The 27,576-nt window shown below is 35.9% G+C and overlaps 1 protein-coding gene across 4 annotated transcripts in view; it reads left to right on the top strand.

Annotated features, from left to right (window-relative positions):
• The window catches only part of lyst (lysosomal trafficking regulator), a 94,161-nt gene continuing 66,585 nt past the window's right edge, over window positions 1–27,576 (top strand). For 2 of the 4 annotated variants that reach the window (XM_051918046.1, XM_051918047.1), the window contains exons 1-3: window positions 1–134; window positions 638–876; window positions 21,349–21,440. In XM_051918046.1, coding sequence (XP_051774006.1) covers window positions 796–876; window positions 21,349–21,440 — 173 coding nt within the window. In that variant the 5' untranslated portion in view covers window positions 1–134; window positions 638–795. Of the gene's footprint in view, window positions 135–637; window positions 877–3,707; window positions 3,765–16,932; window positions 17,006–21,348; window positions 21,441–27,576 lie in introns of those variants that run through there. The other 2 variants (XM_051918048.1, XM_051918049.1) reach the window with 2 other exon arrangements.

Raw genomic sequence — 27,576 nt, forward strand, 5'->3', positions numbered from 1 at the left:
GGAGAATAGCGTCTATTCAACCAATGACTACTTAGGATTCTGTTTTGTGGGCGTTATTTCCTGTACTGTTTTGCATGTCATTTTTTGTCTTCTAAATTGCTTGTGTATATGTTAGAAGGAAGACCGGAGAAGAGGTACGTAAATTGTAATTATATTTAACTGTACATGTCTTAACCGTTACGTTTAGATTAACAACATGTCTACAGTGATTAAAATGGCTGGTTGGCATTGTGCAACCTCATATTAGACAGAAGTAAATCAATGAGTGTTAGCCTAAGCTGTGCTGCGGGATATTCTGCGTCTGTTGATGCGTGAAATGATTCAGATACACGCAAACGTGAGTTCCTGTCTGCAGGAACGAACCATGGAATCTTTAGTTGTTCATTTTTTACTGGTTAATTCACGCTAATGTTGACACCGAAGCTAATATAAGTCTCAACTTGTATTCAACGGGAAGCAGTGCACTAATATTACTGCTTAATTGGTCTGCTTGCACTGTAACTTGACAGCAACTGTCAGCTAGATGGAATAAACTGACAGGAATACTTTTGCCAACTGTAATTTGCAGATGAATGGTGCAGTGCAGAGCCCAATTCGCGCCAGCCGCACATTCAAAAGTTGTATTTCATCTCTGTAGGCAGTAACGGATTTAACGGACTTTACATCTCTTAATCCGGAGGGAACCCTAATGAAATGATGCGGCGTTCCCGCGCATGCAGTTCAAATTTAACCGCTGGATTTTAAGCTTCTGTCAGCTGCTGTGGATGAACCGGAGCCGGAGTCGGTCAGCTGGACATGGCCAGCTCACACCTGGCTGATCTGTCCCAGGCCTGGGAGAACTACATGGACTGCCGTGCACAGGGCGCAGATCTGCAGGTAAGCGCTAGTTACTAAGTAGACGAGGAACGGTGTTCATGATAAACTTTGTATGTGGGCTTGTAAAAGATTTGCTGGAAAGCTGGGAAAAAAGCATTGAAGTTTAAACAGAGATGTGAAAGCACTAGACAAATTTCCAGTGGAATTTTTTATACTTGAATTAGTTTTTTTTTTTTTTTTGGAAAGCGACCATCTATCCATTTTAAAGAAGGACTATGATGGTACTGCCTCGTTCCATACCGTACGATATATCGTAAGAACTCGATATACCGTCCAGCCCTACTCTGACGGGGTTCCAACGATATTGTTTCTCTGTGCCATTATCGTTATAGTTGTGGTGTGGACTCTGATATTCTTTTATATTTTGAATTATTTTTATAACTTTATCGCTATCATTATAGTTATCGTTATCACACTTTAGATGCCACAAACATCATTTAAACTAACTATAGTACTATTTATTTGAATTATTCTAAAAAAAAATTTTGATTCATTATGCTCCGAAGCTTCCTGAAGCAGTGTTTTGAAATCGGCCATCACTAAATAATTCGTTATTTTGTTTTTTTTGGCGCACCAAAAATATTCTCGTCGCATTATAATATTAATATTGAACCACTGTACTCACATGAACTGATTTAAATACGTTTTTAGTACTTTTATGGATCTTGAGAGAGGAAATGTCATTACTCCCTATGTAGGCCTCACGGAGCCATCGGATTTAAACAAAAATATCTCAATTTGCGTTCCGAAGATTAATGAAGGTCTTACGGGTGTAGAACGGCATGAGCGTGAGTAATATATGACAGAATTTTCATTTTTGGGTGAACTAACCCTTTAAGTACTCACCCTCATGTCGTTCCACACCCGTAAAACCTTCGTTCATCTTCGGAACGCAAATTAAGATATTTTTGATGAAATCCGAGAGGTATATGACTCGTCCATAGACAGCAATATAATTAACACTTTCAAGGTCCAGAAAGGTACTAAAGACATCGTTAAAACTGTCGACTAAAATAACGACTTTATTCAACAATATCTTTTCTTCTGTGTCATTCTCATACGTTGTTTACGTTCAGCGTTTCCAGGTTCTACGTCAGAATGGCGACTCATTATTGGCCGGCTCCTGCGTCAGCATCACACGCATGCGTCGTGCTGCTCACATGATCAAAGCTGATTGGCTAGTACCGAGCCGGCATTCGGACGTAAACACGAAAGCCTTCACTGTGCTTACTGCATCACCTGCGTAAGGATAATGACAGGGGACAGAAGAGATTGTTGAATAAAGTCGTTATTTTTGTGCACAAAAAGTATTTTCGTCACTTCATAAAATTAATGTTGAACCACTGCAGTCACGTCGACTGTTTTAACGATGTCTTTAGTACCTTTCTGGACCTTGAAAGTGTTGATTATATTGCTGTCTATGGACAAGTCAAAAGCAGAAGCTTTTATCCAAAGAAACTTACAAGAGAGTGAAAAAACCCATGGTACTACAATGGTTTGGTGTATATTTGTTGGTGCCGTCATAAGCTTTTTAACATCACACAGCAAGAAACAATTTGCAGAAAACATGTAGATATAAATACTTCCATAATAACTTCCAATACTTGCAGAGATATCCTTCTTAATCATATTTGCCGTATGCGTATCTGTTGACAGCAGCTGTCATGGAGCGACGGCCAGGCCTATATCAGATTATGTTGACTGTTGGTTTGATTCTCCTTGTACTTTGCTAGTCTGGCTGTGAATTTGTGTGGTTTTTATCATAAGATGCCCAAGCAATGATCAGACTAGACAGTCTGAGTGACATCAGTGCATTTAGACTGCTTTTATATAATTCGTTTTGCATTCTAAAACGCGGCCATATTGACCCGTCAAAACCCCTCTGGGTGTTTGGGTGGAGTAGATTAAGTGGTTAAAAGCCTGTTGGCCTAATGCACTTTGTGTTAACTGGCTTATTTAGCTTTTTGAGATTGAACTGTGGCGGTGTTTCCTTACTGAACCCTGAACTTCAACATGAGGCATCCGAGGATGAGTTATGTTCTGATGGTGGTTTTTGGTTATTGGTCAGTGATAGAGCCTGCCAGATAAAGTCTGTATTCTTAAGAACTAGTTTGAGGTTTAAAGTGTGTAATTTCTGCAATCTACCGTTAGTCAGACAAACAGATAGTCCTGCCCAACACTTTTTGTGCTTCATCAGGCTGTAGGCCACTGTACAGGGTCTTCTTGTATTGATATTGATGTAAGCGTGTGGGTGTGTTTCTGTTTACGTGTGTTTGTGGTTGTGCTCTTTACACTTCAGTTTCCTGCTGTATGGTTTCACCAGATGACAGTTCTTGTCAAGGCTAAACGCTGACGCCGTACGACTAGTAAACATTGTGTGAAAACTGTGTCTCTCTTATGGAAGCTAGTTTCCACCACGGGGGGAAAAAAAAAATGTAAAAGATAATTGCGACTTTTTAATCTCACAATTCTGACTTTTTTTCTCCCAGTTGTGTGAAAACATGCATTTTAGTCTGGGATAGCCAGTAGGGCAATGGGATAGCGTGTGGTTAGAGTAACACATCCAGTTAACGGATGAACTTCAGCGTTCAGTTTAACCCAAACATTTTACCAACCACATCTTCACTGCACACTCAACATAGTTCACATCTAAAGGCTTGATCACACCAAGAACGATAAAGAGACAACATTTCAGTTTTTCTTTAAATCATTTAAGGTTTGCGTGAGATGTTTTTAAGATCAGATTTGATAAGGGGATGTTGTTCACTGACAGGATGCTTGCCGGTCTCACTTCTTGTTGCTTTTCGTGTCTAGTAGTGATTAGTTTTTACACTTCAGGAGAGTTTTTTTCAGATTTGTTCTCTACACACTGAATTGATTGATTGTGGGTAAGTTAGTCATTTAAAATGTTTCATTCTCATTTGTGGTGGTGCAACGGTTTCATGTGAACATCTAATGTTCCTGATGAAATAGAAGTTGTGATTACTTGAGATAGTTGTATTCTCTTGTAGCAAGCGCAGATGCAGTTGCTGAGTTTGTCGAGCTGTGATTGAGAAGTCTCTGGTAGTTTAATCAGGTTTCCCTGTGAGGTCTGTCCATCAGTCGTAACAAATGAAATCAAGATACGTTCTTCCCGTTGAGTTTTAAACGGTTCAACCAAAAATGAAAGTTCAGGACTCCAGACTAACATTTGAGAGCAGTGGCGCTAAGTGCTACAGAAGAAACCAACACCTGATTTGATGGCGATGTTTTTTCTTTTTTTTAATCATAAAAGTAATTTAATAATTTTTAATTATAAGTGCAGTTACTAATCATATTACGTTTATTTATTGGAAATTTAACAGTAAAGTACTGAGCTTGAATTTAGATGTAGATAAAATTAACTTTTATTGACAACAGTAACATGCAAAAACATTTTTATAGGAAAAATGTAAATATTCTACTTTTATTAAATGTACCATACTTAACTAATCTCAGCCTCAGACAAACGTTTGGCTGAACGTCTGATGCATATGGCACACTTAACTGGAAACACTTCAGGAGTTTCGAAGTCGTCATCTGATAGGTTTTTTTTTTTTTTGGACTCCATTTTAATGGTTAAATTAAATTTTAGTAATCAAAAAGCATGTCTAATTAATTGAAATAATGAATCTTGTCCAATTTACCAACAATTTATTAAAAGTTTAACAAAAAATTAACATTTTTTTAGGCCCTATGATATTGTTTTATTCTTTCCCCTTAAATTCTGTTTTATTTTTTACCAAATTCTGTTTTCTGTTTTAACTTTTCTGGATTCCATTTTAATGGTTTTAATTACATTTTAATAATCAAAAAGCATGTCTAATTAATTGAATTCTTAAAAACAACAAAATTTATTTATAATCATTATTTATAATTTATTTATAATCAAATGAACGCATACCATTTAATTTATCTTTTAATCTGAAATTAAACTTTTTTTTTTGTCAAACAATGTGCTGCACAACAGAGCTTTACTGTTAAAATTAAAACATGAATGAAAAACTGAGATTATTCCTTAAAAATATAGTTTTAATCATTTATTATTAAATTAATTTATCTAAATTCTACTGTACAACACTAATATGTTTCTGTCAAGTTAAATCGAACTTTTATTTTGACGGGTTGCTGAGAGCTTTGAGTTTCTCTGTATTTATGACGATAGTTTTTCAAATGAAACCGCACTTAATTCATTTCACACAGATATGCAGGATTCATATTTAAATAGTCTATTTGCGGTTTAATATTCACGGACACTAGTCTATATCGCTATTGTACTGTGTACTGACCTTCTTTTTATTCATTCAGTCATTAAAAATTTGACAAATTTCGTGACATTCCGCGTTATATACTAAATTCCGTGTTTATGACTGGATTCCGCGATTCCATCCTTTTTTTCTGCATCGCGGAAATCATAGGGCCCTAAGGATGTCCGGGGGTAAAGACTGGAAGGGATACAGCTACGGCCACTGGACATGCGCACATCAATATTGCGTCATTTAATATTTATTTATTTTATTTAATAACTGTATGTATTGTAAGGGTAGGTTTAGGGTTGGGGGTAGGTGTAGATGTTAATAAGACACAATTTGATAAGTAGCAAATTTAATTTACTGTTATTTATCCTGAGATTTTGCATCACTTCCGGCCGTAGCTGTATCCCTTCTAGACACAACCGAATGCTGTCGTGTTTACAAGCACTTACCAGGATCAAATAAACGCTGGATTTTCGAAAGTATGTGAAGTTCGCGGTTCCATTGTTGCAGTAAACTTGCACAACGCTCTTTAATTAATAATTTATAGATGCATGTCGGTCTGTTATTGCAGGGACATTGACTTTTTCACGCCCCTAAACATGACGTGGAACAAAACAAACTGTGATTGGTTGCGTTACATGTCAGTCAAACGTCCTCTTGGGCGGTCCTTGGCCAATGAAAGCTGAGATGGAGTCCAGACCTTCTGCCGTCAGTCTGAAGGTCTGGCTACGCGAGACTAATACTGAACTGACCGACAGCTTCAGTGATCATAAAAGGAGCACTCTTTACTTGCTTTGTGTAATTCAGTCACAGTCTGAAGAAGTTTTTGTTTGCTTATAAGTGTAGTTTTCCTTCATCTTTAAACTTTTAGTTTTACAAATCACATAAAAAATAAAATAAAAAAAAATTGGATAATATTTAGAGCTTTTAACTGCTGGAAAAAGTGTGAAGTCCTTAAAGTGCTTGAATTTCACTCTCAAAAGTTTGCATAAACCCTAAAATTAATAATGTAAAAGCATTCAAGTATTTCTGCCACAATACTATGGTTTCAGTAAGCGTTACTACATTAAATCCATGGTGATTTGTGGACTGGGAGCCTTAACTTGTTCGTTCCTGGCACAGTGTTTCTCCTGGTTTCCACGTCAGTGCTATTTGATCTGATATCTGTGGTCTAAAGCAGAGAATTCAGCGCTGAAATGACTAATTTGAATGCTTCCCACTAGATCTCGCAGTGATGTTATTAATTTTACAGCGAATTCAAGCAGTTTCTCACTGGATCTCCCAGCGGTGTGTAGTAAGCAGTGTCACGTGATCAAGATCGGCATGGGCTGAGCTCTCGGTTTGTTGTCTATTATTGCTTAATGCTGATAAACGGTCCGCATTACACAGCTCAAACGAGTAGCGTTGTTTCGTTTTGTTTAGTTTGCCGTTTGATGTTTTTCATATGAAACAGAAATGGCAGCTCTTGTCAGTTGTGCATTGTGGTGGTCGCACCAATGCGGCCTCTAACAAAATTTAGTCGCACTAGCAAAAAAAAAAAAAAGGTCGCAAAATGCTACCATTTAGTCACAGTCTGGAGCCCTGTCACCCTTATGTTGTTGCAAAAAGTGATTTTAGGACACACAAAATGATCCAGATTGGAATGAATGGGTGGAGATTACAGGGATAATCTGATATTCTGACTGACCAATACTTTAAATCTTTTAATTTGGTAACATTTGTTAACATGACTTTTGGGAAGTTCACATGTCCTGTGGTGTGACCGGCAGGGAATCTCCACCAGCATCTCGGTTCATCAGAGTTAATCAGAAACATGAGTTCTTAATATTTGCATCAACTGATCGATCTCATCAGCTGTTTCTCTGAAACAGCACCGGTCAAATGTTCAGACACAGCGCCAAAGGTTTTAAGGCTGTGACTTGAGAGAATCATAAATTCAGTTTTTCTCAACCTGGTAGTGCATCTCTGATGCAGCTGTATTGCTCTGCTCATGTTTTAAATCAAACATCTGCAGAGCTAAATATGTGAGTGCATTCTTAAAAGTGCTTCAGAAATCTGCCACAGGCATTTCTAAATCACATTTAGGCAATCATTTTGGTCACTGTGTTTCTGCTTTTGTAAACTCTAAACGTCTATCCTCTACGCCGACGCCACCCTTACTGCCAGATAGCACATTTTGCTTAGTGGACTAGTTAATTGACTCAATGCTTGAATAATTAATCTCTCTCTGGTGAGTCACGTTTCTACTGCTGTCTTACTGGTTGTGATGTAATAGATGCACGTTGCAACTGTTGTACGATTACTCATTTTTACTAGTCAACTAGCTGTCTAGAAAAGTCCGTTGCTTGTTGGTGGCTCAATGTTTACCTTATATACTAGTGGTTCAACGGATCACAAAACTCACGGTTCGGATCATATCACGGTTATTATCGGATCATTTTTCGGATCAGCACAAAAAAAAATAAATAAATTTGGGGGTGGGGGGTAACTTTGCATTTATTACTTAGCCCACTTTAACTACTCTGATACCACAGCAGAAACTACTAGCTTAACTAATACATTATTAAAGGCAAGTGAACAGACTGTAAAAAGAACAAATACTGTACGCTAATTACAAGAATAGATGAATACAACATAAAGTTACAAATAAATATAAGGTCTAACTGTAGTATTAATTTTTGTGTACAGAAATGTTATAATTAAATGTAAAATGACACTGTTCACTGTATAAATGTAATATAGATTAATCTTTGTTAAAGCTGTGTTTTGTTGTTTGATTTACATAACAGACAACAGCTGGTATTTATAGGTTGCTGTCACTTTAAGAGTAAGACCCCATGCATGCACACATCTGATAGATACACATCCAAATTCTCACCTCGTTCACTTAAGACATAACCGAATGTGTTTAAGAGAATACTTGCCGAGAGGGGTATTTTGACTGACATAATGCGTGTCCGTCCAAGTGCATTGAGGACGCAAAAGAGAAATCAATTTGGAGTTTGCAAGCTATCTGAAGCGTGCCTCTCTCTCTGTGTGCGCGCGAGCCTTGTATGTATGTGTGTCTGTGTGCACCGATAACAGCGTGGCGTGCAATACCGAATTAAATCTCTTTTGCCTCTTCTAGCGCTGGAATGGTTTTATATCTATTTAATGTGTAAACTAGCAAGACAAAACACGTGCAAATGATAACCTTTCACTCTATTGCAGTTAAACTTGCAACTGATCCGCGAATCACATGCGTCCCGAACCGTAGGGCTTGGTCCGTACGGATCACGGATCAACAACGATCCGTTTAACCACTATTATATACTCTTATAAAATAGTGTTCTTTATTGGTATTGATGGTTCCATGAAGAAACTATAACGTCCATGAAACCTTTCCATTGCGCTTAAAGGCACAATATGTACAATTTTTGGATTAAAATGTCCAAAAAAACACTAGATCAATGTTATATTTTGTTGACTTATGTACTTGCATTATTCCAAATGTTTCCAAGAATGTTTAAATCTGGAGAAATAAGCAATTTTAACCAGGACACGGGCCATGTCTGTGCGTCTCCTATTAATGACATCATACGCGCGTTACCCTTGGTTTTATTTTGTAGAAACCATGGAAACACCAAAGACGCTTTAATATATGATGTGTTTTATTAGACAGGTGAGCAACTGTTTGGATACATACATCGACAGAAAACTAATCATGTTACATAGCTCAACACAGTAAGTCTTATTGTTTAAATCTCGTTTTCTTGATTTACCGTGAGTACCATGTTTTACCATGCCTAATATCGATCTAGCTTACTGCAGTGTGCAACAAGTGTCTCAAAGTAGCCGCCGAGCGAACGCAGAGTACCGTTATAACAACTTTCAACACACAAATGTATCTAACATGATAAAACAGTGCTGTGTTACCACACATACGCTTGACCTGAATGAAGCGGAAGCGGCGACTGTGTCATAATAAAAGTCCTGCTGCTCTCGAGCCGTGTGTCGCACTCGTCTCACATCAGCAATCGCTCCAGCGGCCTCGTTCTGCTCCACACCCTGCTTCATACTACAGTGATGTTAATAAATCTTTAATACAGTAGCTCATCCATGAACATGATTTCTGCCCGAATCTCGTCGAATTCTTTTCCACAGGCTGTAGATGTGAACACCTCCCATGATTCCACGAAATCAAGGTATCAAGCTACACCTTTGTTTTGAATAAGTGACCTCTAGCGGCAAAATGTTCATAGTGTGCCTTTAATAATGGAATAAAGGTTCTTTAGGTTTTTAAAATGTTCTTTACACTAAGAAAAAATGGTTCTGCTGGCATTGCTGTGGAAGATTTTATATAATATAAGTTTTTTTTTTTCTGTGTGTCCAGCTTCAGCGGCCTTTGCTGGTAACTTGATTAGTTTCTACACTCCAAATGAACTCAGGTCAATTCAAATGTCTACATCATCAGCAGGTTTTTGAACACAAATTCGAGTTCACTTTATTTTAATGTATAGTTGCAAATATATTTGGCCATTACAAGATTGCTATATAAGGTAATGTCACATAACCTCACTTGTGGTCAGACTCAGAAGAACCGATTGCAATACGCTGTGCCACACTGTTTATACTGTACCCTCAACCCTTCCATGTAAACGTGCATGTACTTGTCTGTTAGACAGGCATCTGAGTTGTTCTTACTTCTGCATTTTACCATCCTGGTTCCTGGAGTAATGTAGAACTCAAAATTCTCCTCATGAAGCTCATCGTAAAAGCAAAGACCAAATTAGATCAGTCACAATTATGACCGGAAAAAACATTACACAACGGTCATATTCTGTTGGAACGAGGTCATACGGCAAACTAGCTGTCACCATCACGCGGCACAAATGAACTGGATTTAGAAATGTATCGACCTTGAGAAGTAGATCCCCTTCAAAAGGACAATTTAGCCAACTTTACAGATCACTGAATACTGTACTGGGGTGGGGGAGATTTTTAACATTAAAGTAATTTAATCATAGCATTACTATTGTTTTGAATTAGTAAGTGTAGTTACTAGTAATATTACGTTTATTTCTTGGGAATGCACATTTAACAGTTAACAGTTGAAATGCAGATAAAATTAACTCTTATTAACAACAGTAACATGAAAAAACCCTAATTTTTATAGGGGAAAATGTAAATATTCTACTCTTATTTAGTATCATACTGAAATGACTGACAGTTTCAGTGATTATAAAAGGAGCGCTCTTTACTTGCTGTCTGTGTAATTCAGTCGCAGTTTGAAGAAAAGTTGTTTTTCATGACACTTTGTGACTTTTCATATTTTATTTTATAATAGTAATTTCATAATGTCTAAATATAAATTCAAAAGTGTGTGGAAAAACGTGTGAAAAAGTATATATTAGGGAGTGGAAATGTCTAATAAGCCAATAAGTGCTCCTCTGCTGCCATCTACTGGTTATAGTGGTAATTTCATATGTTTTTCATTTTAAATAGCCTAAAAGTGTTTGTTTGCCACCAAGTGTCTTCCTGCATCTTGAAACTTTTAGTTTTATAAATGTTGACAATTACGGAGCCCCGCACATGACATGCAAGAAAAAAAATTAAATCGTGCGCACGATTTACTAATCCGTTCCCTCGATTTAGCCTACTATTTTTTTCCTGCATGTCATGTCTGGGTCTCTGTAGACAATCTTTAAAGAATGAACAAATAAAGTTTTGGTCATCACATTAAATATAACATTTGAATTAGATAATATTTAGAGCTTTTAAGTGCTGGAAAAAGTTGAGTGAAGCACTTGAAAGTCCTTGAAAAGTGCTTGAATTTCATTCTCAATTTAATCTTATTTTCGCCACAATACCATGGTTACAATTAGCGTTAAGGCCCGTTCACACTAAAAATGATAACTAATAAAGATAACAATAAAGTTCTAAAAATCATTCTAAATATAAAAGAATAGCACTGTCCACACCACAGCTATAATGGTAATGATATAGAGAAACGATGTTGTTGGTATCATTTTTAGAAAGATATTTTTTTTTAGCTATTGAACAATAAAACACTGACAGCCAATCGAAATCCATTATAATTTTAGGGCTCGAGTATTTAAAATGGCAGACGACATTGCGGAGAAGTTAATCGCAGAGGTCCAGAAAAAGCCACCACTGTTTGACAAGTCAAACCCCCTTTTTTCAAGGATACTTTAAAGAAAATAGATATATGGAAAACATATATAACGATATATGCCAGGCTAGCAAACAGTGTAACATAAAATTACCTCAGATATCCAGCGCTAGTTTCGATGACATTGTCTTGCTTCCTTTGAAGTTGCAGTGAAAAAGACTAGGCATTGTTTTTGTTCCACTATATTGACTTCGTCAGCTAAATTCACTGTTAGATTAGATCAATTACACTTGCTATTCACTCGAAACATAGCATGCTGAGGACAACTGCTGGTCAAAGCAGTACAAATACAACAAGAACAGCAAAAACATGTTGTACACACTTTGAAACCACAGCGTGTGAGTTTAGAATAAACAGACCGTTATCGTTCGTTGGTGTGGATGCAAATATAGTTATCATTATAGTTATCTTATATAATTCACTTGGTGTGAACGGGCCTTTACACATTAAATCCTTTGAGAATGTTGGTGATTTGTGGACTGAAAAGCTATAACTTGTTCGTTCATGGCACAATGTTTCTCCACATCAGCGCTGTTTGATCTGATATGGTTTTAACAGAGAATTCTGCACCAGATTTTGAATGCTTCTCACTAGATTTTGCAGTGTTCTTATTAATTCTCCGGCGAATTCAAACGCTTTTCTCATTGGATCTCCCAGCGCTGTGTAGTAACAGTGTTGTATGATCGAGATTGGCCCGTGAGTACCTGTTCTGAGCTTGCACAGCGCTGTCTATTATTGGTCCATGCTGTGCAGCTCAAACACGTATTGCGGTTTCGTTCTACTTTTGTTTCATTTACCGCTTCTCCTATGCAACAGAAATGGCAGCTCTTATCTGTTGGGCAACGTGGTGGTCAGCCCAATGTGACCTCTATCAAAATTTAGTCACACCAGCAGGAAAAAAGTTTGCAAAATGCAACCATTTGGTCACAGTCTGGGGCGCTGGTTTGCATTTCACTGTTTTTATTCATTGAGGAATACTGAATCAGTTTTTGTGCAAGTGAGATGAGTAAATGCATGCTCACATTTAGTCTAGAACTACAATAACCATCATGTTTACACAGCATACACAACACCACTGCACATTGCTCTTGATTTCTCAGACAGAAGAGCTGTCAGTCAATAAATGGGAAAACAAAGTAACTTGCTTTACTTATTTGAAATAGTATCTCGGATATTTTGTTGTAAATTTAAAAGTAATGCATTACTTTACTAGTTACTTGAAAAAGTAATCTGATTACGTAACGCGGAATGTTTCTTTTGATCTAACCCTCAACATCAGATCGGTACAGTCTGAGTTAATGTACAAAACACTACAAGCAAAAAACGAGAACTGCTTTTTGGCCTCTTTGCAGTAGCAGAAGGAAAATGACACTTCTGCAAACCCACTGAACGTATTCTGCGACCGACTCAATTAAACCGTACCTACACTAACTGTGTGACTTCCTGTGCAGCATGTGTGTCTGAGCTATGGAAATGGGGTGAGAACGCGTTAATTAGATGCTGCTCAGTTTTTCTCCCAGGCTCAAGAAAACGTATGATCCACGGCAGTCTCTCGACTGATAATGAACTAGTGCTAAAATTACTCAAACCCAAAGAATGAGCTGAGAAATAAACAAATGTGCTTAAAAAATGTGATTTTGCGTTCTTGAATATCAAATGCAGTATGTGCAATGGAGCGTAGATGTGAAAATTACTGGTTACAGGTGGTGTTTTATTGAAAACGATTGAAAAACAATTAATTGAAGTAAAGCTGAAATAAAATAAAGTATGAAAATTAGATGCATTAGATAAATAGATAAATAGATAAATTAGATAAATAGAAATATTAAAAAGATAATAAAAATATAAAAGCACATGGCAAAATTACTTAAAATGAAAATATGAAAATAAAAGATAATTCTAAATATTAATAAATACTATAATAGGATATAAATAATACTAAAATAACACTGGTTGCAGGATAGCCTGACCTTCAGTTCTGGGGTGAAAAATAAAATGTATGCATCCTAAATAAAGCTGAATTACCTAATTTCACTTAATAGTAAATGCTCAACTGATTAAAAAGGTTGCTAGAAGGTGTTCGAGTTTGAAATTATGTTGTTATTTGTTTGATTTAACTTGTTTTGAATAGTTTTAAATATCACTTACATTAGTTGTGGTGGGATTATCATCTGTACAGTGATTAAAGGATTAGTTCATTATAATTTCCTGATGATTTACTCACCCCCATGTCATCCAAGATGTTTATGTCTTTCTTTCTTCAGTCGAAAAGAAATTAAGGTTTTTGAGGAAAACATTCCAGGATTTTTCTCCATATAGTGGACTTCACTGGGGTTCAACGGGTTGAAGGTCCAAATGTCAGTTTCAGTGCAGCTTCAAAGAGCTCCACACGATCCCAGACGAGGAATAAGGGTCTCATCTAGGGAAACGATCGGTTATTTTCTAAAAAAAAATAAAAATTATATACTTTTTTACCACAAATGCTCATCTTGCACTGCTCTGCTCTTTCTAATCACGTTAGAAAGGTCACGCGTGACGTAGGCGGAAGTACTGACCCAGTGAACGTGCAAAGACTAAATCAAACCGCCTTTACAAAAAAAGGTAAAACAACGATGTTGGAGGAGAAAATGAGATGGAGTTTTTCGCCCTACCGCGGTACTTCCACCTACGTCACGTGTAACCTTTCCGACATGATTACGTAATGCGTGGAGCATCGCAGAGCAGTGCAAGATGAGCATTTGTGGTTAAAAAGTATATACATTTTTTTTTTTAAGATAATGACAGATGGTTTCTCTAGATAAGACCCTTATTCCTCGTCTGGGATCATGTAGAGCTCTTTGAAGCTGCACTGAAACTGACATTTGGACCTTCAACCCATTGAACCCCAGTGAAGTCCACTATATGGAGAAAAATACTGGAATGTTTTCCTCAAAAACCTAAATTTCTTTTCGACTGAAGAAAGAAAGACATAAACGTCTTGGATGACATGGGGGTAAGTAAGTTATCAGGAAATTTTAATTCTGAAGTGAATTAATCCTTTAAAACCATGTTTTATGTTGCAGTTCCTGAAAAAGTCACCAGCAAACTAGTTTTACTAATGCCCAATTTTTGCCTAGTTTTTGCAAACCCAAACAGAAGCAAATTGGATCCATTGACATGCTTTATTTCAAAATACAACTTTACTGGCAATATGCATAAAGTGTATGCGGTAATTAAATTTGATTATTCATAATGAATCTTTGTGCTTTGATGCTTGAGAAAGTTGTTTGAGAATCTAATATAATCTAATGTGTTTGTGAAAATCTAATGTGTTTCCATTAATGTCATCACTGACATTATCGTAATCCTCTGATATCAGCGCTGCTGTTTTATTCATGTTTGGTGGAGTTCACTCGTGTGACTTTGTGACAAACAGAGCTGACAGGAAACACAACCTGTTCCTGTAAAACAGTGTTTTTTCCTCTGAGTATCCAGTGACACTGGATCAGTGTTTTTATTGAGAAATCCAGCTCTTGGGTCACATGAACTTTGGAAAATTATGTTGTGACCTGGAAAACACTGTGACTGTAAGTAAGACTGGAGAAGAACAGCAGAGTCTGAGTTATTGCCGTCACAGGCTATGCTTAGAATACTGTAGCATATTTATTTTTCAGTATGTAGTATACATGTTGTGCACCATATGTGACTTTTCTGTATGCATGTAATACATATATGACCTACTATAGGTGAAATGCAGTATCCTACAAATCAATTGATTTGACATTTCATTCAATCAGACTGCCAAAAATATATTTTTTACCCAATAAATAAAAATGCAAAACAACAGTTTTTACAACAAATTTGATCACTGCAATGTCATGTCACCTATTTCTATTAGGGCTGGGTATTGACACAATTTTCACGATTCGATTTCTATTCACATGCTTTCGATTCGATAACGATTTTGATTCAATTCGATATTGATTATTTTGGATGTAGTATATCAGTTACAGTACATGGCAAATTTTCTAGAGGAAAAAAAATCTCTCAACTAATGCTGTAAACTACACATGGGAGTCAGTTGGTACTACTTTACTATAATATTGAAGGTTAAAATTTACTTATTTATATACAAACACTTAAATTACACTCAATTATGTTTTTTTTTTATAATAAATAAAGTTTAGCATCATATTTCTACTCCAATTTGTTTTTTTTGTGTTTTTTTTTAGGTTTTTTTAAAAATATAAACATTTAAATCGTGGCTGTCATAACTGATTTATTCAAACATGCATTAAATATTGAAGAACATTATAATGAATATGTAATGGTGCATATCTATATTTATCAGAATGCTGCTTTCTAGAGTTCATTTTTCTAGCTGACTAATGAGTTTATGGTCACTGAATATGTTTTTCTGAGGTAAATGTGACGTTATGTGACATTGTTTACAAGCTGTTTTATTGACGTCTTTCCGAGGTTGAAACACTGAGTAAGCGATTACACAAGACATGATACGGATTTCGGTAAGTTGTACTGTATATTTTAACATACCTTCAGATGTTCATTCATGTTTATTTCGCGCTGTAACTGGTATTAAAGCGGAGGAGAGGATGTTCACATGCGCTCCGTGCTGCCGCTTCTCTTTAACTGAGGCGCTAAAGCGATCTGTCACGTCACATTAAACAGCGCCAAAACAGTACTTTTTTTTTGAATCTCATAATAAGATGGACGTCATTTGAAATCTGAGACTTTGCTTCATATCAAAAGTAACAAAGCACAAAGATTATTGCGATTTATTGGATGGGAGGCGCGCTACATGTTCTGTTCATTCATCAACTGAAAACAGACTTGGGATTTAAGAATCAATATCGGTTCGTAAAAATGAGAATCGATTAAAATCGAGAAATCGATATTTTTTTTACCAGCCCTAATTTCTATAGTGTTTTATACTATACAGATAGTTTCAAAGCAGCTTTACAGGGATAAACAGGAAAATAATGATTCAGTGATGCAAAGAATTAAATTCTGTTCAGTGTTTCAGTGATTCAGTGATTCAGTGATTCAGTGATGCAAAGAACTCAGTTCAGTGTTGATTCAGTTCAGTTCAATAACTGTGTAAAGTTATGGATTGAGTTCAATTATATATAATATATATATAAAGCAGCTCAATGTGAATTAAATGTGATGTGGTCATGTGATTGTTTTGATTTAAGTAAGACCTATAGACTTGTAACTGTTTGAGACTGTTTGTGTTTTGTTGTCAGTGTTGACATCATTTTCCTGCTTCTCCATAGTGATTTGTCACATGACACTCATGGCTCAGGCGATTGGTTGAAAGAACCTGTATGTGGAACAGAGTAACCATGAGTAAAGATGAAAGCATTACCAGTGAAAGATCCCTGTGCGCAGAAGAACTTTGTATACCATAACCTGTTTGTTCAGTCAGATTGAACCTTGATCGGATTCGCTTTCTAAATCTACAAACTACTTACAGTTACATCCTCCTTATCCTTCCTGTTTCACTGTCCTTCTGTTCATTATTTGTTTTCCTCTCTGTGTATCATCATCTTCATCTTCTGTTCGTCTCATTCCATCAGTCTCTTTCTCTCCTGTGTCCCGTGTTTCCAGCCCCTCGCTGTCCATTGAGCCCCTTACCATCATCTACAATCTGATGTTCAGATAGTGGGACCCTGATTCTCTGGTGAGTGTCTGAAGCCTGTAGAAGGTCATGACCTCTGTGACCTTCAATAACCCTGCCTTGAAACCTTTGATATTGCTAACAAGTTGTATGGAGACTAAAGTGTGTTTTAGGGCTGATTGAGTTTGACCTTTTCAAATAGGATGATGTTTCTGGGCCGTGACTCGCTATTTTGAGATATTTCAGGAGATTTTAAAGGAACCGTTTTTCTACAAATGCGTGTAGGTTACGTGCGTAAATGCTGCTCCACATGAACTGTTATCATTTACATGCGTGGAGCGTCTCAAACTCCATTTCTGCATATGCTGCGAGTTTGGGTTGCTTATAACGTTGATCTGGGAGTGTAATGTGTAACGCAAATCATTTATAAACTGCTGCCAACACAGGAGAATACATCAATATCTTTCTAAATATGCAAACTCTTTATCACGATTTCAAAATAAAAGTTTAAACCCTCGCTCTGAGTTTGCGTGTTTAGATGTCCACATATTCTTGTTCAAGAAATTGCAGTGGCTGTAGCATTTCTATTGTAAAGAAGTGGCCAAATATTACAGATTAAGTGGACATTTTAATTAAATGTTTAGCCAATATTAAACCACAATCATGGCGTGTAACAACAACAGTCACCAGGCTGTTAACGCCCTCTGAAGGCATTGGTTATAATACGTAACATACATAAGTTGATTGTTTTTATTATGTATATTACATTACATATTTTAACAGTGTTGTTCAATAAAACCATATGATTACTTGCTTATGATACTTTATTTGAACCAAATATTATTGCCTCATTGTTATTATATATGTATTTTAAGTAATTTTAAAGGCTATTGTTTACTTAGTTCTATTTGTATTACCACAAAATAATTGACAGATTATTTTATTTTATTTTATTGACCCTGACCCATAAAATGACTAGTTTTAATACCACTATTATTATTATTATTATTATTATTATATTCATTATATATTTATGGTTGAAATATAAACCGTGACAAGTTATTGACAGATTTTTTGAGATTCATCTATTTATTTTATTTATCCATTTATTCATCCAGTATTTTATTTTATTATTTTATTTTATTTTATTTTATTTTTTTATGACCCTGACCCATAAAATGACTAGTTTTATTACCACAAAATAATTGACCCATTACTCGATTACCAAAATAATCATTAGTGACAGCCCTAATTATGATTATTATTATTATTATTTTTATTATATATTTATGGTTGAAATATAAACCATAATTCTTGACAGATTTTTTTGAGATTCATCCATTTATTTTATTTTTATTTTATTTTATTTTATTTTATTTTATTTTAATGACCCTGACCCATATTGGACAAGTTTCGTGACATTCATCCATTTAGTTCAAGTAGTATGTGATTTGAGACACAGTCACAGTCATGTAGCTTTTTTAGATGAAGATGATATTGTGGGGTTGTTTGAGGTGACTGAACACTGAAACTAGGAAGTGATTTGTTTGTACAGAGCTGTTAAAACTGCTCTAGTCTGTAGGAATCCGCAAAAGGAAGGAAATTGAGACACTGCCATAAACTCAAAACATGATTTTACAGAAATTTTGATCTATGATTGATCATGTCCATTACAAAATCGCCTGAATAATGCAGAGAACAGCACATTTGAGACTGCTTGAGAATTGCTGAGGTAAATACTTTTTTTTTTTTTTAATGCACATTTTCTCATTTTTGGGTTGTGTTCCTGATTTTTATTTATTTTTTTTATTTTTTTTAAGATTAACCCTAAAGAGAGCAAAGCATGTCAGTCAGCTATTGTCGCTTGTTGTTCTTTAAAAAATTTTTGGAAGCCGGTTTTGTCCATGTCAAACGCTTTTGTAGAAGCTGTGGATTAGTGAAGGGCACTCGACTGACTCTCGCTGCAGCAGCTTCTGTGACGTGTGTGCTTGGAGTCTGACAGCTGGAGGATCAGTCAAAGCTTCCGTCGAGCCTGTGACGGCATTAACCCCCACGGTTACTAGTTAAAAAGGTCAGATGGCTGTCTGCAGATGGAAATCCTGGGAGGATCAGACATTCCTTGAGTTTAATTAATGTGTCTGCCTGTGATTTTTGATATGTATTTTATAATTTAAATAATTTATAAAATAACCCTTGACAAGTTCTTGACAGATTTTGCGAGATTCATCCATTTAGGACAGATAGTCTATGATTTGAGATGCAGCCACAGTCATGTAGTTGCACTAGCAGCTGTAGTATATTTCCCTGCGTCTGGCCTCTTACTCACTCGCTCATGTGAGTGGAAGTTGCTCCATGTAATGTGATTATTCTGTGTCTGTTCCAGTAAATGGAGGCTGGCAGGAGAAACAGAGACGTCTTTGGATTTTTTTGCATGCTCACTGGCCGAGTGAATGGAGGGGAAGGCTTTATTGATTTAAAAACTGTCCAAAGACAATGTGTGTCTCATTTTCATACATTTGTGTAGAACATATCTACAAAGGACATACAAACCCGATTCCAAAAAAGTTGGGACACTGTACAAATTGTGAATAAAAAAGGAATGCAATAATTTACAAATCTCATAAACTTATATTTTATTCACAATAGAATATAGATAACATATCAAATGTTGAAAGTGAGACATTTTGAAATGTCATGCCAAATATTGGCTCATTTTGGATTTCATGAGAGCTACACATTCCAAAAAAGTTGGGACAGGTAGCAATAAGAAGCTGGAAAAGTTAAATGTACAGATAAGGAACAGCTGAAGGACCAATTTGCAACTTATTAGGTCAATTGGCAACATGATTGGGTATAAAAAGAGCCTCTCAGAGTGGCAGTGTCTCTCAGAAGTCAAGATGGGCAGAGGATCACCAATTCCCCCAATGCTGTGGCGAAAAATAGTGGAGCAATATCAGAAAGGAGTTTCTCAGAGAAAAATTGCAAAGAGTTTGAAGTTATCATCATCTACATTGCATAATATCATCCAAAGAGTCAGAGAATCTGGAACAATCTCTGTGCGTAAGGGTCAAGGCCGGAAAACCATACTGGATGCCCATGATCTTCAGGCCCTTAGACGGCACTGCATCACATACAGGAATGCTACTGTAATGGAAATCACAACATGGGCTCAGGAAAACTTCCAGAAAACATTGTCGGTGAACACAATCCACCGTGCCATTCGCCGTTGCTGGCTAAAACTCTATAGGTCAAAAAAGAAGCCATATCTAAACATGATCCAGAAGCACAGGCGTTTTCTCTGGACCAAGGCTCATTTAAAATGGACTGTGGCAAAGTGGAAAACTGTTCTGTGGTCAGACGAATCAAAATTTGAAGTTCTTTTTGGAAAACTGGGACGCCATGTCATCCGGACTAAATAGGACAAGGACAACCCAAGTTGTTATCAGTGCTCAGTTCAGAAGCCTGCATCTCTGATGGTATGGGGTTGCATGAGTGCGTGTGGCATGGGCAGCTTACACATCTGGAAAGGCACCATCAATGCTGAAAGGTATATCCAAGTTCTAGAACAACATATGCTCCCATCCAGACGTCGTCTCTTTCAGGGAAGACCTTGCATTTTCCAACATGACAATGCCAGACCACATACTGCATCAATTACAACATCATGGCTGCGTAGAAGAAGGATCCGGGTACTGAAATGGCCAGCCTGCAGTCCAGATCTTTCACCCATAGAAAACATTTGCCGCATCATAAAGAGGAAGATGCAACAAAGAAGAACTAAGACAGTTGAGCAGCTAGAAGCCTGTATGAGACAAGAATGGGACAACATTCCTATTCCTAAACTTGAGCAACTTGTCTCCTCAGTCCCCAGACGTTTGCAGGCTGTTATAAAAAGAAGAGGGGATGCCACACAGTGGTAAACATGGTCTTGTCCCAACTTTTTTGAGATGTGTTGATGCCATGAAATTTAAAATCAACTTATTTTTCCCTTAAAATGATAAATTTTCTCAGTTTAAACATTTGATATGTCATCTATGTTGTATTCTGAATAAAATATTGAAATTTGAAACTTCCACATCATTGCATTCCTTTTTTATTCACAATTTGTACAGTGTCCCAACTTTTTTGGAATCGGGTTTGTATTTAAAACAAGTGTTTGATGCACTTCTAAGGTTCATATTGCAAAGCTCCCTTGCAAGACCATTTTTGTGGCACTTGCTCAATTCAAGCAGCGCGATTACTATTGTTCAAAGTTATATATGTTTGATCAAACTCCTAACCAATAGTGTTAAACTAGTCCTGCACTCGTCCTGTGCTACAAACATGAGTGCTTCCTCAAAACAATCTAGTTCATCAGTGCAATCTCTTTCATTACTGAAATGTTTGTTGTTTTCCTCTGATTTCAGGTCAGTCTTCAGTGCTTGGAGAGTTTTCTGTGCACGTTTCACTGTGTGAAACACCTCAGTGACCCGAGAGGAAAGGATGCGCTCAAATTCTGGTAAGCTTTTACATGACATTACTATGTGTTTAAGTGTCTTTCCAGTTGACAAACTGCTTACGTTTAAAGCAGTGGTTCTCATAGATTGGGGCGCACAGGTACTGCAGGTGGGGTGCGGGAGATCAGCAGAAAAAAGAAAACAGTGTTCAAGTGCGTGAGTAGCGGTTGGCACTAGCTGCCTTTATAAAGTGGCACCAAACATTGACTTGTCACCGCCTAAACAAAGCCAACATGGAAGTTCCTCGCCATAGAAAAGCATCTCTTCAGCATCACAGGCTGCTATTGTGAATGTGCTGCTCCGCTGCCGTTTTTCAGCAAGAAGACGTACAAGAGCTTGTGAGAGAACGTGTTTTTGCAGCGTTGGGCAATGTAGCCAATCAAAGTCATATCTGTTGATTTCTTGAACACAGTGGCCAATCAGAGGCGTTTAAGTTAAATTCCACTCCCGCTCAAAACACTGGAGTTTATTCAGCACTGAGTTATGCAAGCTTGCGAATCTTCTCATTATAACCAACAGAGTACAGACACGATATAAATAATTCAAGTTAATACGTGACATGACATACGTTTTTGGAACACTGTTGTCAGATTTTGCTCTATTTCATATTTTTTTATTTATAACATATTTTATATTTATAACATATGATACAGTTAAGCAACATTACACGACCAAGAGTACAGTTTTCCTGAATATGCTGAATTAAAACATCACGATTGAAAATGTAACACTGATTTCATACAACAGTTAAATAAACTGTTAAAAGTAGTTAAAATTAAATCACTTACATTTTAGATGCAATGTTGACAGTTTTTGTTCTGTTTCAGCAGCGAAAAAATAGTTTCAAACAAAGATCACAGCAGAACCATAGTGCATTTCATGACAACACAATCATGTTTTCATTACCGAATGATTTGGTTGAGTCAAAGATTCAATGACCCGTTCATAAACAACTGCCTTGTTCTTGAATGAATCATCTGTTTGAATGAATCGTTTGAATGATTGACTCAATGACTCCCTCATAAAGACGGTCACCTGCCGCCACCTACTGGCGGTTTAGTTTTATGTTTAGAAGTATCATTCTTTCCAGCATTTCTTATTTGTATATTAAAAAAAATATATAAAAATAAATAAAAAATGATATATATATATATATATATATATATGATAGATAGATCATATAAGATAAAACAATCTCATAACATTATTTAATGCAGTTGTAATTTTTTTTAGTGTAAATGATTTAATTTGACTGGTAACAGCCCTATAGTGTCTTATTATTCTAACTGAATTTATTGATCAAATTTAAGAATTTAAAATGAAATGTGAAGCATACATTTAATAAGATTAGGAGAAAAAAGCCTTTTATAAAGGTAAAAAAAAAATGCCCTCAGGGTAAATATCACAAATATGCAGATTTAAATGTCAAAGCTTATTGAACACTAATGAGAATATTGCTTTAGAATAAATTATATTTACAACACAATCCTATTTTTTCCAGACAAGTGAATTTTTGCTGGTGTTCCTAATGTTTTTGAAGTTGGGAGCACCAGTGCTACCAAGTAAAAAAGTTAATTTCTAGCCCTGGAATGGATCTGCATTTTTAAACGAATCTAGTGAGTAAATGATTCAACGATCCATTCATTAAGACAGTCGCTTGCTTTGTTCCTGAATGAATCAGCCGTTTGAACGAATCAATTGAATGAATGATTCAGTGAAGACAGTGACTTGCCGCCCAATACTGGCAGTTTTAGTTTCATTCTTAGAGTAGCATTTTGGTATTTCTTCTCATTAAACTGTCTGTAAACATACCTAAATGCCACCTTTTTGTTCTTCTGTGTCACCTCTGCAGTGAAAAGATTAATTTTGTTGATAGTGATTTCTTTGATTTGTTAACTTATTCTTAACTCAATTTATAAATATACATTTATGAATTTGACATAAAATATGACACATTTAATAAAGTGCTCCTAAAAAGAAATGTAAGCGTAGAGCCCTGCCATGTCTTTTTTTTTTTTGTTTTTCCCTGATCACCACATTCCTTTAGGTTCTCAGTAGCTTATCTTTATGAGGTATTTTACGTACAATCAGATCACAGTTCTTGATCAGTGTGTTTTGTGTAATTTATCTAAATGCCCGATTACAGATCCGCCCTAAGTCCGTTGAACCTTGTGTCGAAATCAACTCAGAATTATAGCAACCAGCATCTAGAGCTCATGTTAATTAGCATTGTGTTGAGAGAAGCTGATCGTTTGAGGCGAGCGATAAGAAGGCTTTCTTTGTCTGGCCGAGTGGCTACATGCCGTGCGCTCAATTAAGTGTGTTTTCTCAGCTCCTAATCTTTATCTCATGATCATGTGCGGTTTCTGGAACTTTAGACAGAGAAACTGGACAAAGCTACAGCCCGTTTGATGTGAATGCATTAACCCTCTCTTATAGCATGTGATTATTGCATATGAAACCCTTTGACCCTTTCAGAACTTGTATTTGCTTTGAGTGAGATAATAAAGTAATTACTTTGTTAAAGGAATAGTTCACCCAGAAATTAAAAATGGCATGATTTATTCACTCTTACGTTGCTCTAAACTTGTCTGATTTCCTTATTTTCCATACATAAAGAAGATTTTTTTTCATCTGCTCCATTTTACCAAAGGCATATTGTCAAAGTGGAACAGGGAGATACTGGTAAAGTGGGACAGCATATCAAGTTATGAGTTTATTATTAACTTTCATAGCAATAATAATGATAATGAAATGGGAGTGCAGTGCCATATATACTGTGCATGGCATGGTGTATTTTCATGTTTGTAGTGCAGTGTATTTACATGTCACAAAATGTATTTCAGAATCAAATTCTTAGATGTTCGTATTAGCATATGTTGCAAACAAACAAACAAAAACAATACTTCAAATAAATTATATGAATATACTGCCTACTAGGGCTGCACAATTATGACAAATATCATAATTGTCAATTATTCCCTTGAAATTGTAATTGTGATTATTAATTGCGATAATCACAGTTACATTGAATGATGTTTTGAATAGCTTTATACCATAGTTTGAAGCAACTGCATGCCATATTTTTATGTAAAAATAAAAAACAAGCTGAAAACACTCTTCCTAAATTTTTTTTTTATTGCTTTTCTATAGCATTATTGATTCAATCAAAAACCAACTTTAGCTCGATAATAATTTTTTTGTTCTTAGCGCTGCTGTAAATCCAAAACAATCTCTGTCAATTAATTTTCCTATTGTCACTGTGAAGCTGCTTTGAAACAATATGTATTGTGAAAAGCGCTATATAAATGAAGATGACTTGACTTGACTGTTTCCATCCAAAGTTGCGATTTTAACTTGTGCGCAAAATTGGAATTTTCCATAAAACATTTGCGAATAAAGCAGCGTTTCCGTCTTATGTGCTACAGAAAACAAAACCATCACTTCCTGGGAAACTGGCGCAAAATATCAGTAATGAAAATGGAAGTTGCTGCAATTGGGGAAGCTACTGTGCCTCTCTTTTCCTCAATCATAAATGACTTGCATCTCAGAGCATGCAGACGAAACACAGTTAACGTCGTGTTTTCTTCCGTTCGGATGCTGGTGTTTGGGAACGCAATCATGTGAGACGCTTCTGGAAGGAAATTAAACCAAATCATTGTGATGACAGACTTTGGCTCCGGCATTTCAGAATAACGAAAACAATATTTGAGATGCTGTGCAATGAAACTGATCCATTGGTTAGTCCAGTTATCCAATCACATCCCCTGCTGAGGCAAAGTCACCTGAGTTTTTTTTGTTGCGCTTCGAGGGATTTATTTGGTAATGTGTTTCCATTGTAGTTTATGCTTCTTATCGGATACTAAAATTATCACTCAATTGAGCGCTTAAGTTTTTTTTATGCACATTTTTATAATTTATGCGCATCTTGGCGTTTACATCCAGCATTTTCTTTATGTGATATACCTAGATATGCATAAAAATAGGTGGATGGAAAGAACATGGCTAGTGTTGGTTAATGCATTAACCTAATGGTGAACCATTAACCTTATTGTAAAGTGTTACATTATCTTAATGGGATTGTATACCAAACCTATTCCAAAGCCGTATGACTTGGTTTCTTCTGTTGAACGCAAACAAAGATATTTTGAAAAATGTCTCAGGTGTTTGTTTGTTTTTTTTGTCCATACAATGTCTTTTAAACCCCAACATTCTTCAAAATATCTTCTTTCATTTTCTATGTTCTATTGGAGAGGGTTAAGTAATAGGATTGTTTTAGCGTCTGACAAATGGCAGGTTCACCATCTAAGCTGTACTACTAAATCTAATTACTCGAAGTCACCCCCGGGCTTGACCAGAAGTTTGCTTCCCAGCCTGCCTCTGTGCGGCCATGTGACATCACATGCTTTCATGTGATGCACTGATCAACTCAAAATCTGGAAAGCTTCCATCAGAAATTCCAATTTAATGGAATTTACAGAGCAGGACAGAAAATTCAGTCATTAGTGAAGCATGGAGGCATGCGGACGCAGGCTTGACTCTTGCGGCTTAGTTTACTACGACCATGAGTGGAATATGTGGCTGAAACGCTGTGGACGATGGTGGAGATTTTGAGTTCCACTGCAGGCTGGTTATAGGAGGTAGGTCGGCTAGAATACTGTGTGTGTTTCTGCGTACTGTGGATTTAAAGAGGCGTGTCTTTAATGCACCATCGGGGTGTGTTTATGGTGGGTGTGGTAGAGCCGCTGTGATGCAAATCATTTTAAAATGCTAAAATTGTGTATTTGAGTACTGTGTAACAGAGCATGTGTTTATAGGGGTGGGTGGTGTATATATAAGGTCTGGAAAAGTATGAAAAAAAGTGTGTATGGAAAAATATTTGTTTCCAGACTATTTCCCCTATTCAGTTTTCTAAAATAAAAAATTAAGAATTTCTAAGCATAAATTTATCATGCAAATGGATTGAATTCATGGCAAAAGTTTTGTGATAATTTCGTGATTGTTGCAAAACTGTTTGTCCTTACTGTAAGCAAGTCTCTTTTGAACGTCACCAAATGAATGTGCATGTGCTACTCAAACCAGCAACAGATAAAGGTGCAAATGATTATTTAATTCAGACTGTACTTTGCTGTTTGGTGGTTGTGCAACATCAAACCACAATTACAGCATCAAACCGATGTGTCAGAGGTGAATACTTGCAGGTTATAAAGTGTTTTAGGTTCTTCTCATCATGTAAGCTCATGTTATCACTTAGAGAAAACTAATGGGGGAAAAAACTTGAGAAAATAATTAGGTGATTGTACTATATACCAAATATAATGCTGCATGATTCATTTGTTAAATATGGTCTGAAAAATCTACAGAGAGGTTTGGAAATTTGAGTATGAAAAAAGTATGGAATTTTTAAATGGAAAATGTGTAGAAACCCTTTTTATATATATATATATATATATATATATATATATATATATATATATATATATATATATATATATATATATATATAATTACTAGTGGGTGCAGGACACTATAGTATAGTAAGTGAGGATAGCAAAATAAAGTAAACTGTGACATATTATACCCAAAAATTCTTCATACAGTGGACTACCAGTAAAAAATTGATAAAAATTTGGAACCAAAAATTATTCAGACACTTTGACCTGACCATGTTTTGCTTAAGTGTTATCTGACATAATTAAGATGAATATTAACTCTTAGTTTAACTCTGAGATCTTGTCATATTTTATTACCATTTTTTTTTAACTATTTTAAACTGTGTTAATGAATGAAATGTTCAAGGTGTCTGAATAAAGTTTCGTTTGACTGTATATATTAATAAAAAACTAATATATATATATATATATATATATATATATATATATATATATATATAACTAATTAATCACACATTTTTCTGTCATTTTTCTGTGTAAGTTTTCACAGTGTTATAGACATTCAACATTACAGTATAACTAAAAGCTATCAATTTCAACATGTATTAGTCTTAAAAAAAAAAAAACAACTTTTAATTTAAGTGAACAGTCTTCACATAAACCCATTATAATATTTATATCATATTCATATGGCCTTCCTACCTGTCTAACAGGTAGGAAATATGCAGAAATTGTCAAAGTTGTC

Source organism: Ctenopharyngodon idella, chromosome 13 (genome assembly GCF_019924925.1).
Source record: "Ctenopharyngodon idella isolate HZGC_01 chromosome 13, HZGC01, whole genome shotgun sequence".
Taxonomy (NCBI): Eukaryota; Metazoa; Chordata; class Actinopteri; order Cypriniformes; family Xenocyprididae; genus Ctenopharyngodon; species Ctenopharyngodon idella.